Below are 17,075 nucleotides of genomic sequence, written 5' to 3' on the forward strand. Positions count from 1 at the left end.
TGTATCATCCTCTCCCCAACCATCTTCTGCCACTGTTAGGAGTATCCTACTCTCGTGTAGGACCCTGGTAGAGACACATGCCTGACTGGCATGTTCTCTCCCTCCTGGTCAATCGTTCAGGAGCTTCAAGAGCTTTCTTCAGCCCAAACATCACAGCGACTGATACCAAGAAGCATCAGCACGCTTAGGGATTCACAGTTTGTGTAACAGACCTCAGTAGCTCAGCATTTTGGCTAATCTACTTTTTTTTTTTTTACATATAATACACTCGGAGCATTCTGACTCAGCTCCTTCCTCTTTCTCATCAGACAGCAAAGAGAGAAAGGACAAAGGGCAATAGTCCTACTTCACGGAACACAGTAGTACAAAACATCCTGTCTCCATCACTTCCCGCACTGTGGAATGAAATCATGCACTGTCATATGATAGACAGCAATCTCATGACTGCAAACACGGAGCAGGAATCCTAACACCGCTCATCCCTCCATCTCTCATTCAACCATGGTCCTTGGAAACACTTACTCAACCCCTGTTTTTACTGTACATGCAGAGTCCTCCTTGTAGTCCCTGACTGTGGAACTCTCAGTGCATAGTTAAAATGTGGAGCTTGTTCCCGCAGGAGACAGTGATGGCTACCAACTTGGATTGGTTTAAAATTCTAATTTAAAAGGATGGCTGTGTTTCCACTTGCGTATTGTCTCAGGAAGAGCATACTTGGCAGGTTCACCCGTAAATATGAACTCAAGTGAATACATCTCCCCTCTCCTTACCAGTGGAGCTGGACAGATTTGGCTTTACTGAAGCATCTGCAGTGGAGTCATCTGAAGTCAGAGGATGGCAAGGAGACATCCTTGGGCCAGAGAGACATGGCACCACAAGCTCATCTTGTAGAACTCCTTCTGTGCCTGGCCCTGCATGCAGTTAACCTTTTACTCCAGATCACTTGGCGAAAGTTTCGTGACAAAGATACCAGAATCTTGCACTTTCTGTAGGTTTGGTGAGCTCAATTCCTTGGATTCTCATATTATAGAAAGCAATCTGAGGTACTGATTCACACAACCGTGTAATTCCTGCAGTACTGAGGGTTGGACACGGGTGGCACCCTAGCAGTTCCAAAGGATACCAGTGCAAGTAGATAAATAGGTACCGCTGCGGTGGGAAGGTAAACAAAGTTTCCGTGTGCTCTGGCACTCGTCACAGTCCTCTGTGCACCAGTAGCGGTTTAGTCATGCTGGCCACATGACCCGGAAAGCTGTCTGTGGACAAACGGTTCCCTCAGCCTGAAAAGTGGAATGAGTGTCACACCCCATAGTTGCCTTTGACTGGACTTAACCATCCGGTGCTCCTTTACTTTTTTTTACTGGGGTTTGGACTAGATGACCTTCCAATTCTACAATTCTATGCTTCTATGATAATACACGGGTATTGTGTGGATTAGTTCCTTGCACTGCTCTGAATTCTGCCCCCTGCTTATTTACATTCCCCGGTGTAAATAAGAACTACCCTTCTATTTATGCAGCCTTGCCTTCTGAGTGTTAAATCCAGGGTCCCTGGTTATCTAGGGGGTTCTTTGCTGAGCTGTCACCTTGCTTCAGGCTTGGAGCAACCCTTCGGTTGTGAAAACAAATACGATCTCAACGTCGCTGAAGGAAGCTTGTTCTCACAGCAGAACGGATAACCAAGACAAGTCCTAGAAACCTCATAAAGGTGCTTGGTTGGTGAGCAATAGGCAGCTATGCATGTCCGGGAAGAGGACAGTGAAAGAAAAGCGATACACAGAAGGGAGGGAAGTGTGTGAGAAGGGGGGGGGGGTGACGAGCTGGATTTTTATTGGAAGCTCTTAAACTGGTTGCTATGAGACCTTCTGCAGCTAATGCAGGCACCGCAGCCAGCGAGAGAGACTGCTAAACTGTACCTCTCGTGTCTCTCTCACTCTCTTCCCCTCCCCAATTGCTTGCATAGTTGTTTGAAAGAGAGCATCTGCCACTTCTGTGTGCCCCCCCCTCCCCAGAAGAAGATGGAGACTGAACGTGAAATTCCCAATTCCTCCAACAGTTCTCCAGGAGACTCCAGGGAGTACAAGGTGGTGATGTTGGGATCAGGTGGAGTAGGCAAGAGTGGTAAGTTTCTGCTGTTGCTTTTGGGTGGGCTAGGGTATGTGTTGAAGGGCAGTGTTTGAGATGAACATGGATGTATGGATAGGGGGAGGGCACATTTAATAGCGTCGGAAATCCTGCTCTCCGTAGATCCATAATTTGGATTAGCGAGTCGGTTTCTGTTGGTGTTAATAATAATAATAATAATAAAGATTTTGAATGACTTTATTCATTGAGCCAAGGGCTGGTTTGCCAAGAATTTACTATTGTCAAAGTCTTGTACTGATTGTGGAAAGAGAGAGGGGAATAGGAGCTGTGTCAAACCACAAATGCACAACTCATATTGAGTCCAATGAATGTGATAGCCCTTTGGATGTTTTGAATGTGGGCCTGAAACCCAGTGTCTCCCGAGTTTCAGATGCTACATGCTATAATGGGATAGTAGGAATTGGCCTATATATTTCCCCTTCAACTTTCCATCCTAGAGTTGTACAAGGGAGCCCACCCACGGCCGAAGAAAAAGCCAGCTCAGCAGTGACAAAGTGAATGGGATGCTTGTGGCTAACTTTCCCCAACTTTTCCTTTTGACTTCTTTATGGCTTGCCATTAGACCTTGGCTCATAATACAGTCACCTCTTGCCTGCAAAGTTATTAGGATGTAACTCTGATATTCTCCTTCTCCCTCTGGACAAGAAGTTTGTTGGTATCGGACGTATTATAATGCCCTGGAGAGAGAGAGAGAGAGATGCTGTTGTTCAGTGGCTGCGGTATCCTCCGAATGAGCTGTTACTTAGGTCTGGTGTTTGTCTTTTGCCAGAGATTGTAACCTTTTGATTTATCTTTGCTGACACTTAACATCCTCTAATCTTAAAGCTACTTTGCTGAGCACGCAGAGTCTGTCTTGGCACTTGCTTTCTGGGATGATGTACCTGCCTGTGAAACATGCCTATAATTACATCTGCTAAACCCCGTACACTCTATTAAGGCTCAGGACTACTAGACTGAACAAACAGCTGAATCAAGCTGTACATATTTTGTATATGAACTGTGCTTTCCTTTTGTTAAAAAAAAAAAACACCTTGACAACACAAGGTGTGAAAAGCAGCTACATTTTATTGACCTGCCTAGAATTTCTCAGAGTTTCAGGGTGGGGAGCAATCTATAAAGGGGAACTGAGCAAACAGATGGGGAGGGGATTTTCTCTCCCCTACCTTGATGCCCTTATGTCTGACACAACATTAGGGAACATCTGGACTTTGCAACCGGTACATTTTACACATGGAACGGATTTAGAGGGTCCTATGCAGCCCAGGCGTCTGTAGGAACATGAATTGTGATGTTGGTGAAAGTTTGTCACATGCCTCTAAGTTGCCGCTGAACTTAGTCTAAAATAAAAAAATAAAAAGTGAATTTGGAGGGTGCTGCTCAGGTGAAATATCCAACAGAACAGAACATCTGCCCTTTGAGGGAAAGTGAAAATGTCCAGGTATTTTTTTGTTTAGGAGGGCAGACGGTAACTTAAGAGGGAATGTGCCAGATATTTAAAAAGTATAACATATATATATATGCACATTCTAAAGTGGATAGAGAGAATATTCTCTCCCCTTTTTAACACCAAGGCTGAAATCCTGTACACATTTTCATCAGGACTCAATTAGGCTTACTTCCTAGAATATTTCATTTCATGGGGGGAGTCACTCAAAGAAACTGGTCAGCAGCAGATCTTGACAACAGAAGTTACAGTGGGTGGTAAATGAACAGAGGATGGTGGAAGGATGTGACAGAACATCTACAGTTTGCATGCAGAAGGTCTCAGGGGTCAGTCCCCAGAACCTTCAGGTGGGACTGGGACAGCCCCTTGCCTAAAATTCTGGAGAACCAATGGCAATCAGGATAGACAATTCTGAGCTAGTTGGACCCATAGTTTGACTCAATATATGTTTCACATTTTGCTAGAATTCACATGGTACAGTAAGAGCTACTAGTTTAGTTGGCTTAAGAGGGATAAGCTAACTTCATGGTATGGCATTGTGTTTCAATGTCTAGTTATGATCCCTGAATTTCATGAGGTTGGATTAGGTGACCCTTGAAGTCCCTTTCAACTCTAATTCTATGATTCTATGACTATTGGTCATGATGGTCAAGGGGAAAGCTGCAGTTGCCAAAGGACTGCAGAGCAGGGAAAGGTACTAATTTTCAAAACCCGTTTCAGGGCTTTCCAGAAGCATCTGCCTTTCCTCTGCAGGAAAAGCCACTTTCGACCTCGGGAGGAGGTGGTTTGCAGGCTTCACGCCCCAACATGTGCACGGAGGCTGGCTTCCAGCCGCCACGATCAGGGGAATCCTCAGGGCCGCATCATCCCCTGAGACAGCCAATTGGCTCAGGGGGTTGTGGCTTGCCTCACTTAAGGCAAGCGCGGCCCCGGGATCTCCCTCTTTTGGCTGCTCAGCTACTGAGGTTTCCCACCCACCCGCCCTTCAAGGTTCCCCTCCTGACCTTGCTATGGACCTCAGTTGGTCGCCGTTAAGGGGCCTGGTAGGAATTTTTTCCACTTGGCAAATTGGCACCGGCCATTGGGTTTTTCGCCTGCCTCGTAGCAAATTGTCACAACTCCTTTGGTTTTGGTGGTTAGGCATTGGTAGGCGTATTGTTATGTAGATGTGTTGGGGGGGAGGAGCGCCATCACCTCCCCCAAATATTGAAGAGTAGTCCGGTAAAGGATTCTGGGGGGCGTGGCCTCGTCCGAAGCCTATGGAGGCCAGGGCCTAAGGCACGCACCCTATCGGTGACCCCGGGGGAGTCTCTAGTTGATGTGCATCAGCAGGGCTCCCCCGGCTGGTGTTAACCCTTCCCAGTCTTCAAGCAAACAGGCTGAAGCCGGGTAGTCGGATAGGACCAATGCCTAAGCCAATACCGCCAATACCAATAAAGTTGTGGCCAATTTTAGTGCATTAACCTAAATAATGGTGTCACGTGTCTTTATTTCTACTGGTGGGAGGCGGGAACTCGCCATGCAACAAGGTGGGCAAAACCCTTTTGGTCCTGATCCAGCAGGGATCTTCTTTGGTCCTTATCTCTAGGAATCTCAAGTGAGAGTTAAATGGCTTTGCACAAGAAGGTGGAGGGTTGACACAAGGAAGGAGGTGGGCGGGAAGAAGTGACAAAAGAGCTGCCATTGGCCCAGGCACTCTGCTCAATCTGAGAAAGATAGCATCAGTTCCAAGTGCTTGCAGAAACACAGGTCCCATTCTAAGCAACATGCTCAAAGAGGCTTTCTGTCTGCTAGGTTTGCACTTTGTAGGACTGTTCTTGAAGTTTTGCCTGAAGTGCAATCCTAAAAGGATTGCTGGCTAGGTGATGGGGGAGGAATTCAAGTCAATACACATTTAAAGCCAAGTCTATCAAATTTGCACTTCACGGAAACAATATGCAAACTGAATCAGAGCTCTCCTTCGAAATTTGCACTTCCCCAAATTTTGTCATGCCAATTCTCCACCCAAACAATGTTTACAAAATGCCACATATGAAAAGCCCTCAGATACGATTTTAATAATCATGGCTTCCCTCAACAAATCCTGAGAGCTCTAGTTTGTTAAATGTATTGAGAGCTGTTAGGAGACTCGCTCAAAGAGCTACAATTGCCAGCATCCTTAACAAACTACAGTTCCCAAGATTCTTTGCGGGTCATATAAGAATAATTTAACTTGTTGTTGTTGTTGTTGTTGTTGTTGTTAATTATCTGTTCTTCAGCCTAAGGTCCCAATTAAAACACAACATTTATTATTATTATTATTATTATTATTATTATTATTATTATTATACCCCACCCATCTGTCTGGGCTTCAACAACCACTCTGGGCAGCTTCCAGCACATACAGAAACATAATAAAATATCAAACATTAAAAACTTCCTGATACAGGGTTGTATTCAGATGTCTTTCAAAAGTTGTGTAGTTCTTTATCTCCTTCACATCTGATGGGAAGGCATTCCACAGGCCCTCTGCCTGGTCCCCTGTAACTTCATTTCCCTGTAACCTCCAGATAACCCTTGGAGGTGGACCTCAGTGTCCCCGCTGAAAGATGGGGGTGGAGACATTAGTTTGGGTACCTCAGTGGTACCTCAGGTTACATACGCTTCAGGTTACATATGCTTCAGGTTACAGACTCTGCTAACCCAGAAATAGTACCTTGGGTTAAGAACTTTGCTTCAGGATGCAAACAGAAATCGAGCGGGAGAGGTGAGGCAGCAGCGGGAGGCCCCATTAGCTAAAGTGGTGCTTCAGGTTAAGAACAGTTTCAGGTTAAGAACGGACCTCCGGAACAAATTAAGTACATAACCAGAGGCACCACTGTAAAGTTTAAAACAACCCCCGGTCACAGAAATAAGGTGGGTCCTAAAAATATATGTTACCTGTATATCTGAAGGAGTGTCTCCACCTGCATCGTTCTGCCTGGATGCTGAGGTCCAGCGCTAAGGGCCTTCTGGTGGCTCCCTCACTGTGAGAAGCAAAGCTACAGGGAACCAGGCAGAGGGCCTTCTCGGTAGTGGCACCTGCCCTGTGGAATGCCCTCCCATCAGATATCAAAGAGATAAACAACTACCTAACATTTTAGAAGACATCTGAAGGCAGCCCTGTTCAGGGAAGTTTTTAATGTGTGACATTTTAATGTATTTTTAATCATTGTTGGAAGCCGCCCAGAGTGGCTGGGAAAACCCAGCCAGATGGGTGAGTTACAAATAAATTATTATTATTATTATTATTATTAGTAGTAGTAGTAGTAGTAGTAGTAGTATGTTGGTGCAATAGTATTGAAATAAAATGGTCCCTCAATCAAGTTGGGCTCAACTGATGTTCTTCTTATAAAAACTTAGAATTATGGGGTAATGCTTATCTCACAGAAACTGCACTCAGATTGTTGTGGCAAATGGTGACCCGAATGATAGGCCCTGATCAGGGTGGGTGCTGTTATGTACTGAAGTTCTCACCCTGGGCCAGCAGGGGGATACTGTAGATAGTTTTCACTCAGGTCCACATATGCAAATAGGGGATTGAAATTGACGTTCAGTGATTGGATAGTTACAGAAAATGGTTACAGTTGCGTTGTAGTGGAGCTCTATATAAGCAGGCTGGCTGAACCTTTCAGTTCAGTTCTGTTCTGGCCTGTGAATAAACAAGAGCTGTTTGAAGAATCACTGTGTCATCTGATATGTTCACCCACAACTTAACAGGTGCTTTGTCTTGTGGTGGAATCAACATTATGATTCCACCAGACAACGGGAAGATATGCAAAGCAGAGAGGAGTGCTTTGGCCCAAGAGGAAAAACTCACACATCTGCCAGGGAGCCAGCTGCCCCATTTCCAAAACAGCCCGTCTGTGAAAAGCCCAAACAGCTTCCTTTTACTACCCTCTTATTTAGGCGCACAACAAGCGATACACAAAATATATTTAAAGGACCCTGCATTCCAGTCTTTAAATTTGTTATGCTAATTACGCTAATAACTATAATTAATTACAATGCACTCCGCTCAGTGTTTGCAGTAATTAGCCGTGAGGGCTGCACAAAGCATCGGGTTAAGCATTCTAAAAGGAAGGAGCTCTAAACAAGCCCGAGTGAACTGACATGGCGCTCCTGAGTTAACTGGAATTACTAGATGACTCACAGTGGGATGGAATGCTCAGGGTGAAATACTATATGAAGAGGTGGGCAAAGGCTCATAGGCCCTGGAAAGAACCATCTGGTTTTAGCTTAATGACAAGGATGAGTAGCAGCTCCCCAATGCCTCAGTGTGGGATCAAACCATTGTAGAGTTGGAAGGACCATCTAATCGAAGGTTACCAGATGTTTTTCAATGAATCCAGGGACTAAATAAATAAGTAAATACTACAAGTTCGGGACGTTGATGCTGCAGCGATGGTGGTGGCAGAGGGGTAGAAGCCGCCGCCTTGACCTCAAACACCATGTTTCCCCTTCCTCTGAGGTTTCTATCTCCTTTCTCCATGAGCCTGGGCAGCCCCTGAGTTGTTGGTTCTTCAGTGGTGGTGGTGGTGGGGAAGTGGTGTGCGGTGGGTCAGGCATGGAAGGTGGAGAAGGAGGGCCAAGAGCAGTGGCAGCGGCGAGGCTCAGGCAGCGTGATGCCTCCTTTCCCATCGGAGCAGCCCCAATCCCATTCCTACTTGCGTGCAAACAGGAGTGGTAGGGATCCCTCAGCTGGGAAGGGAGGCTTCCCGTTGCCTAGCTGAGAGATCCCTGTCCCCTCCTTCTTGCACGCAAGCTCTGATAGGCAGCGTGAAGCCTCCCTTCACAACTGAGAGATCCCCGCCCTGCTCCTGCTTACACACAAGTAGGAGTTGGGAGGCTGCTCCGATAAGCAGCATGAAGCCTCCCTTCACAGCTTAGTTGCCGGGGCCAGGGAAGGTGGAGGCAGCCCAGAAACTGCATCTTCGAGCCCCTGGACCACCATCATATGGGGACTTCTGAGCAGCTCCTGAAGCCAGCCAGAACCAACTGCTCCAGGCTGCTGAGACAGCCGCTGCTGCATTTCCTGGGGACATTAGATGAAATCCAGGGACATTCTGGGGATGGAATTTGTCCAGGGATGTATTCACAAATTCGGGGACTGCCCCTGGGAAATGGGGATGTCTGGTAAGCCTAATCTAGTCCATCCCCATGCAATGCAGTCAGTGAAATTGATGCTGTCCTAACAACAAAGGTATAGTGAATGGGATACAACAGGGCTGGGTGGACATTCAGCCTGGAAGTCAAATGTGGCCCTTCAGAATCTCTATCAGGCCCTCAAGACTCTCCCTCCCTCTCAGTGTCCTTCTCCACAGGCTATGCCTCCTCTTTAGCCTTGCACCATCCTCAAGCGGTTTTGCCTTTGTGGATTGTGCCATTGTCGTTACAGTGGTGCCCCGCAAGACGAATGCCTCGCAAGACGGAAAACCCGCAAGACGAAAGGGTTTTCCATTTTGGAGTTGCTTCGCAGGACGAATTTCTCTATGGGCTTGCTTTGCAAGACGAAAATGTCTTGCGATTCCTGGGGGTTTTTTTCCGCTCCCCACCCCCTTTTCCTAAGGCACTAAGCTGCTAATAGCCTTTTAGCAGCTAATCCGCTAATCCCTTAAGCCTTTAATAGCCGCTAATAGCCGCTAAACCGCTAATAGCGCTAATCCGCTAATGGGCTTGCTTCGCAAGATGAAAAAACCGCAAGACGAAAAGACTCGCGGAACGGATTCTTTTCGTCTTGCGAGGCACCACTGTATTTGGATCTATATCCTGCCTTTCCTCCTGAAGGAGCCCAGGGCAGCAGAAGAAAACAAGCTTAAAAAGCATTCTATAAACAGTTTAAACAACCTAAAAATAGTTGTGGTTAAAAACAAATGTTCAGTAATCTCAGGATTGTTCGGAATAGTGTTCTTCAGCCATCGCATGCCTGGGGACACAGGACTGTATTCAAATTGCTCCTAAAAGACAATTATGATGAAGACAGGCACACTTCACCAGGAAGGGCAGTCCACAAACTGGGAGCCACCGCTGAAAAGACCCTGTTGAGGGTCAATGCCAACCAGGAGGCTCCCTGTGGAACCACCACCAAGAAAGTCTCACCTGCTGATCCTAGAGTTTCAGATGCCTGATACTTTGAGAGATGCTTTTTTAGGTACAGTGGTACCTTGGGTTACAGATGCTTCAGGTTACAGACTCCACTAACCCAGAAATAGTACCTCAGGTTAAGAACTTTGCTTCAGGATAAGAACAGAAATCGCGCCGCTGTGGCGCCACAGCAGCGGGAAGCCTCATTAGCTAAAGTGGTACCTCAGGTTAAGAACAGTTTCAGGTTAAGAACAGACCTCCAGAACGAATTAAGTTATTAACCTGAGGTACCACTGTACTTGGGTCCCAAGCCAAGAGTTTGGGAGTTCATATGCTAGTACCAACTCTTTGAATTGGGTTCATTAGCTCACTGGCAACCAGTGCAGGTCTTTCAGAACCAGTGTCATTGGGAATGTTTTTCTGTGCTGAGTTTTTTCATTTTTTTTTTTTTACCAGCTCTGATTATTTTATTCCTGGTTCAGACTTCACTATTTCATATGAAAGCTTTCCCCCCCCATAAGTTTAACTGAACCGACTTTCTGATTGGATTTTCCTGGCTTCTGTATCTGGGACACCAGATCAATCTGTAGTAATGTGCACTGAAGACCACAGGATTCCTGATTTCACAGTAGCTATGTTCTTCTCTCAAACGAAAAGACTTTGGGTTTGGGACAGCTAGGATAACGTAGTGAGCTTTAACTAGAGAGATCAAGAAGTTTAGGTGTGATACTGCAGGATTCAGCAATGGCTGAATTGTACCTGATTTGAATCTTGCACATCATTCTTCTGAATACTGTTCAGTTTAAAAGTTAAGCTGCATATTCATATTCTATTTTGTTTTTCCAAGCAATCTTTATTTGCATATACCATTTCTGATTTCTCCCTTTCCCGAGATTTATTCATGTATAATGTGCTGTTGATTTCCCCCCTTTGATTTCATTATGCTCCAATCTTTCAAAAACTGCAATGTGTTCATTGGCCTTCTGCTGGTGTCTTTAAAAAGAAAATTCCTAATGGATTTTGGCTTCTCACTTCCTGTCTGGTCACCACCCTCTTGTGAGTTGGAGCAATTTAAGAGCCTCAATTTTAGGTTGAATTATGCTGAATGTTCTGTTGCACCTACTTGTATTTGTTTAAAACAGCCTTGGGGAATCTTTGGCTCTCTGTGTGCTGTTGGACTCTGTTGGATCACTGAGACCATCTGCAGGAATGCCTCTGGTCATTTCCTGAAATGGTGAGGCTCATTCAGCAACCATGAGAAACTGAAACTTTAGTGCCATTGGTACAGTCCTGTGGAACAGCCTGCCAATAGACTCAGTGGGGGCGCACTGTGCCAACTTTTAACAACCCGCTGGAAACTTTCCTATTCTGCCAGGCCTATGTAGGCAATTATGAGTACATCTTTCCACAATGGTTTACTGATCTCAGTTTTAACTTTTTAAAAACTTCTTGTGCTTTTACTGTATGGCTGTAATTCATTTCTACTGTTGCAAACTGCTTTGATATACTTTTGTGATGTTGTTGTTGTTGTGCAGTCGTTTAGTCGTGTCCGACTCTTCGTGACCCCATGGACCAGAGCACGCCAGGCACTCCTGTCTTCCACTGCAGTTTGGTCAAACTCATGCTGGTAGATTCGAGAACACTGTCCAACCATCTCGTCCTCTGTCATCCCCTTCTCCTTGCACCCTCAATCTTTCCCAACATCATGGTCCTTTCCAGGGAGTCTTCTCTTCTCATGAGGTATTTGAGCCTCAGTTTCAGGATCTGTCCTTCCAGTGAGCACTCAGGGTTGATTTCCTTCAGAATGGATAGGTTTGATCTTCTTGCAGTCCATGGCCTCTCAAGAGTCTCCTCCAGCACCATAATTCAAAAGCATCAATTCTTCGGCGGTCAGCCTTCTTTATGGTCCAGCTCTCACTTCCATACATTTTGTGATATAGTGGCACATAAACAGTATTATATAAAGCAGGGTTGCCATATCTTGAAGAGCAAAAAAGAGGACAGCTGAACTGCTGCCAGCCAGAGCGGGGCAGAGAGGCATGCAGGCACGGGCACGTGGTGCCACTGCCACCACACTTGCACACCTCTTTCCCCAGCTTAGGCTGGCAGCAGCTGTGGCATGCAGAGCACCCGTGTGCTTCTTTCCTGGCTTGGGTTGTCAGTTGCTGTGGCTTACAGAGCTGCCCGCACCTGGGCTGCATGTGCCTGAGCCCAAGCCAAAAATTAAACAAACAAACAACCGCCCCCCCTCCAATAGACATTTCCTCTAAAATGTAAAAATCCCCTGCAATGGGCCTGTTGGTCTCCAAAAGAGGACATGTCCAGGATTTCCAGGACATATGGCAATGCTATAAAAAGCCAACCAACCAACCAAACAGATAATAAAACTCCTGTCAGTCCCAGCCAGCATGCTCAGTGGTCAGGCATGATGGGAGATGAAGTCCTACAGCACCCGGATGTCCATAGTTCCCCCAACTCTGGTTTAAAACCTTTTAAACACTGGACGATCCTGTGAACAAATAAGCAGAGCAGCTTCCATCCCTGGGAGGAAAAGGCCTTCGCTCAACTTGAAGCCATTTATCATCATTCTGTCAGGCTCAAAATGCATTCATGTTTTTGCATTAACATTTATTTTTACAAATCTGGACAGAACTGCTGGTCAGAATTCTTTCCGCCTCAGGGGCGACACAAACATAAAGCCTTTCATTATTTTGTCAGCGTCTGTGATTCGCCTGCCAGAGGCGACTGGGATTCAATTATGTTTCCCATGTGTACATTTAATGGGTTCCCTTGTGTAAGTCAAATACCAACGGGTTGTTGAGAGAACGTGGCATGAAGGTTTCTCTCTTCAGAACTGGGGGGTTGTGGGGCGGGGGGGGGGAGGCGCAGAGATGGTGACAAATTGGACGAGGGTCAGGGGAGAGCAACAAAATATTATTAAAGGCCCAGAGTTTCTGATTTATGAGGATGGGATTAAAGGGGCTGTACATGCGCCGCTTCGACAAACAATAGACCCCGGATCCTTTGGTATTAACTAACAGCATTCTTTCAATTTGTGTTAATGTGATGGGGAATTAGGCTAGGGGTCTCGACAGCCCTTGCAATTTGTAAGACTTTAAGGGAGCATGGGCATTAACAAGGGAGCCTCCAGAGTGAGACAGGAGGGGCTGCAACCAGTGGGGATAATGGGATGAAATGATTGAATTAAAACCAAGGGGACATTTGGGTTGAATATTTAATTTGGCTATGGGGCACTTGCTTGATGTGCCTTCCGAGGGAGGGCATTTATCAGCAAACATTGGCTCACAGAAAGATTGATTGGCCCATGGAACCATCTCCCTGGGGAGCAGCTTTGTAGAAACTCGCAGCACGTTTGAAGTGAGCTGGAGAAAATGAGCATGGCTCTCAGCATTTCAAACATTCTCACGTTGCCCAGGGGAAGGGTGGATCGGACAACGTCCACTGTGATTTGTTCTATTCTAAACCCACATTTAAAACACAGTGATATCGCTTTAAATCAGGCTTCCTCAACCTTGGCCCTCCAGATGTTTTGAGACTACAATTCCCATCATCCTTGACCACGGGTCCTGCTAGCTAGGAATCATGGGAGTTGTAGGCCAAAAACATCTGGAGGGCCGAGGTTGAGGAAGCCTGCTTTAAATAGTCAATTCTCCTCCCAATGAATTCTGGGAGCTGTTGTTCACTAAGAGTGCTGGCAAAACAAAAACACACGCTAGAAGAGTTGACAAAAATTTACATTTTAAAAAGACCCTAAAATGAAATTTATTATTAACTCAGCTTTTTTAAAAAGAAAAAACTTCTTCTTCTTCTTCTTCTTCTTCTTCTTCTTCTTCTTCTTCTTCTTCTTCTTCTTCTTCTTCTTCTTCTTCTTCTTCTTCTTCTTCTTCTTCTCCTCCTCCTCCTCCTCCTCCTCCTCCTCCTCCTCCTCCTCCCATTCTTGCACCTTATCGAGGTGTCCAAATAATGCGCCACCAATACATTATAACAAACCACCCCAATCTCCAAGTGGTGTGATACTCCAGGGTTCCTGGTACTTGCCCAGGATTCGGTTCCCTTGGGATGAGGGACAGCAGAGACTGTGGTATCTTTAGGATATATGGTTTATTTACACATATACACAACCTGAGCCTAAGATGGAGGGTCTCAAGGCATTAACACCTGACAGTCTTACTTCTGCCATACTCATAGCCTAGAATTGCAGCAGAAACCAAGCCTTGCTCTGTGGCCTAGCTTTTCAGAGCTTATCCACACTCACCTTCCCTCTGCTCTTTGCAAGCACAGGTCCACACTTTAAAATTCTGTGTCTGAGTGCCCTTGTTGTTGTCCCAGAGCTTTCCCCACGAAAACCCACTCTTTGAAGCTGAAGTGCAACAAACAACAATCCAGGTTTTCCACAAATTGCTGTTTGCTCTTGTTCAGCTTTAGAGAATGAGTTTTCATGAGGAAAGCTCTGGCCGAGGAAACAAAACAAAATGAAAAAGGAATTTGGACACAGAATTCTAAATAAGCCCTTGGCTTATAGCCTGATCTTAGCTCAGATCACCCACAACTTGTGATGTTAAATTCTCAAGAATATTCTCCAGAGAATATTCTCACCTTACATCACTACCCACAACTACCTTTGATGTACCAGCCAGGAGTGGTGATGATTCACAGCCATTGCCCTAGACAAAGAATTGCTGATTGAGGTGCTTAAGTGGCAAGCTATGAGCATTAACTTGCAGTTCCCCAGTTGGCAATGGGACCTTCCATCAGGTTCTAACCCAGCGGTTCTCAACCTGTGGGTACCCAGGCATTGTTGGACTACAACTCCCATCATCCCTGAGCTCTGGCCTTGCTAGCTAGGGGGTGAGGGGAGTTGTAGTTCAACAACATCTGGGGACCCACAGATTGAGAAAGGCTGTTCTAACCCTTCCTGGATACAAGACTCCAAGAATTAGAAGGGGCACAGGGCATCATGCAAACAGACCACCCCCAAACTCACAAGATTCTCCTGTATTTCTAAGCTGCATGCTCATCCTTTTGGATTCCATTCCTCACTTCAGTTTCACCACCATTTGCTTCCCGGTCAGCCCATTTAGGAAAGGATTAGGACAGATGGGCAAAGTCATAGCAATCCAACAATTGTCATCACCACCAACCAAAGGGCAGCTGCCATAAATGACAATTGTGGGAAGCACATTGCCAAATCAATAAGGCAAGAAGGCACAATTTCTGAACTTCAGCATCATCACAACCCCAAACTAGGATGGGGATATGGTCATGAGAAGGTCTGAAGAGAGAATGGAAAGCTTATGTTGGCCCTTGGGGGGGGGGGAGTGGAATCGAGCCATCCACCATAAGCAAACTCCTCCTATTAAAACAAGGCAGCAAAGACAGCAATAAAAATAAATGACCAGTGACTGTAATCTATCCGAGTAAGCTTTATATAAGTGCAAATTGCAGCAAGCACATTTCCAACCTCTTAATGGGGGAAAAAATAGTTGTTGGAGCACCCTGATGGAACAAGCAAGAGTGGATTATAAAATGCAAAACCTTCAAGGCAACTACTTCCCCCTAGCAATATTTCAGTCCGTATGAAAGTGCCCATTTTCCAAAGGGATGGAGTCATGTTGTAATTTGAGCCCATGTCAGTCTGGTCACTTTCAATCTCACATCCTGTGTTCATCCAGAAGTCGGTTTTGCCCTGTTTTTGCATTAATCTGCATTTTTTATAATCTACAGAGATGTTACCGTGTGTGTGTGTGTGTGTGTGTGTGTGTACAGTTCACCAGATTCAGACAAAACCTAAACCAAATTGGGCCAGTTCGGGTGGATCTGGGCACTAGCCCAATCATGTTAAGAAAAGTCCTTGATTGAAGGAGAAGAACACAACCTCTGCAAAGAGCAACATGGGGCTGATTGAAAGATGGCTTTCATACAGCCCTGCACCAGGCTTGGGTTGCAGGTGTCTGATCCTAAAAGCCAACCTGAGCAGGATTTTGGCCCTCTGCTTACCAATGAGCAGTGGGTTCAATCATACTGGCTGCAGAGGTCAGGTTTGCCAATATGCCCAGGGCGGGATGGAGAGAGAGAGAGAGAGAGAGAGAGAGAGAGAGAGAGAGAGAGACTGCATTCTTATAGTTCCCTGGGAGTAATTCTCCTTGGACTCTTTGTGTGGGGTGGGCAGTACTGAGATTTTTGTAGGATTTCACTGAGATTCATTTCTAGACATAGTTTATCTCAAAGCATACATTTTAAAAGCAATTTTCAGAGGGTTTTTTGAGCCAATGACTACTTTAGGACATTTGAGAAATGCAAAAAAAAACCCAACCCCAATGTATAGCAACATTCTGAGCAACACATTAAGGACTAAGGGTAGACTTGCCTAAAGAAAAATGTTTTCAGCAGGTCACAAAAAGAGTACAGAAAAATTGCCTTCCTGACTTCAATAGTTTCAGAGTGCAGGTGTTGCCACACTAACGAGACTATTCCTTCAAAGAGTGGGATTAACATTATGTAGCACCAGTGGCATTATTATTTCCATTTGAAACATCTCATAGCTATAACAACTTTTTAAATCAACAACATTGAATGTATGTATAAAAAAACACATTTCTTGAAAAGCACAGTTAAAACAATTACACATCTTCCAAAAATATATCCAATACAGATACCAAGTGGGATAAAACTCTCCACTTAGAAGGTGTGTTGAAAAAGGGACACGAGGACCATAATGGCAAGGCCCAGCCATCATGGTTAGTCACCACTGATAGCCCTCTTCTCCATGCATTTGTCTAATCCTCTTTTCAAGTCAACTGGGTTGATGTCCATCACGGCCTCCTGTGGAAATGAGTTCCACAGTTCAACTCCGCCCCATGTAAAAAAGTACTTGAACCCTGAATCTCCCAACATTCCGCTTCACTGGTTGCCCATGAGTTCTAGTGCTATGGGGGGGGGGACTCTCTCTCCACTTTCTCCATGCCATGATTTATTTATTTTTCAATTCTCTCATGTCTCTTATTTACCTTTTCTCTGAACGAAGAAGTCCTAACCTTTCTTCAATAGTAAGGTCTTCTCCCTCTCTACAAGACTGGATCCAAAAGCTGACAAAATATGCCGAATTAGACGGTCTATCAGAAAAAATAAAGAACAAATCAAAACAGGAATTTGTTTCAAAATAGGAGGTTTTCAAAGAATATTTGAAATATAAATATAGTAGTTTAAACTCTGTTGAAGCACTCGAGGAACTTCAGTACTAGTTGCAAGGCAGATATAAGAAGTAAGATATCTTAAGAAAAAGTTATGATAAAAGTGTGTATTGGCAATAAATAATATGTAATCGAAATATGGAATAGACTGGAGGTTGGGTCTTTAGTGTTAAG

At 45.2% G+C, this 17,075-nt stretch overlaps 1 protein-coding gene across 2 annotated transcripts in view; it reads left to right on the plus strand.

Annotated features, from left to right (window-relative positions):
• Positions 1-1,869: 1,869 nt before the first annotated feature.
• The window catches only part of RIT2 (Ras like without CAAX 2), a 256,817-nt gene continuing 241,611 nt past the window's right edge, over positions 1,870-17,075 (plus strand). For both annotated transcript variants that reach the window (XM_083403205.1, XM_083403204.1), the window contains exon 1: positions 1,870-2,120. In XM_083403205.1, the coding sequence (XP_083259331.1) occupies positions 1,874-2,120 (247 nt within the window). In that variant the 5' untranslated portion in view covers positions 1,870-1,873. The remainder of the gene's footprint in view (positions 2,121-17,075) is intronic.

Source organism: Podarcis tiliguerta (assembly GCF_965153285.1).
Source record: "Podarcis tiliguerta genome assembly, chromosome: 11".
NCBI classification, from domain to species: domain Eukaryota; kingdom Metazoa; phylum Chordata; class Lepidosauria; order Squamata; family Lacertidae; genus Podarcis; species Podarcis tiliguerta.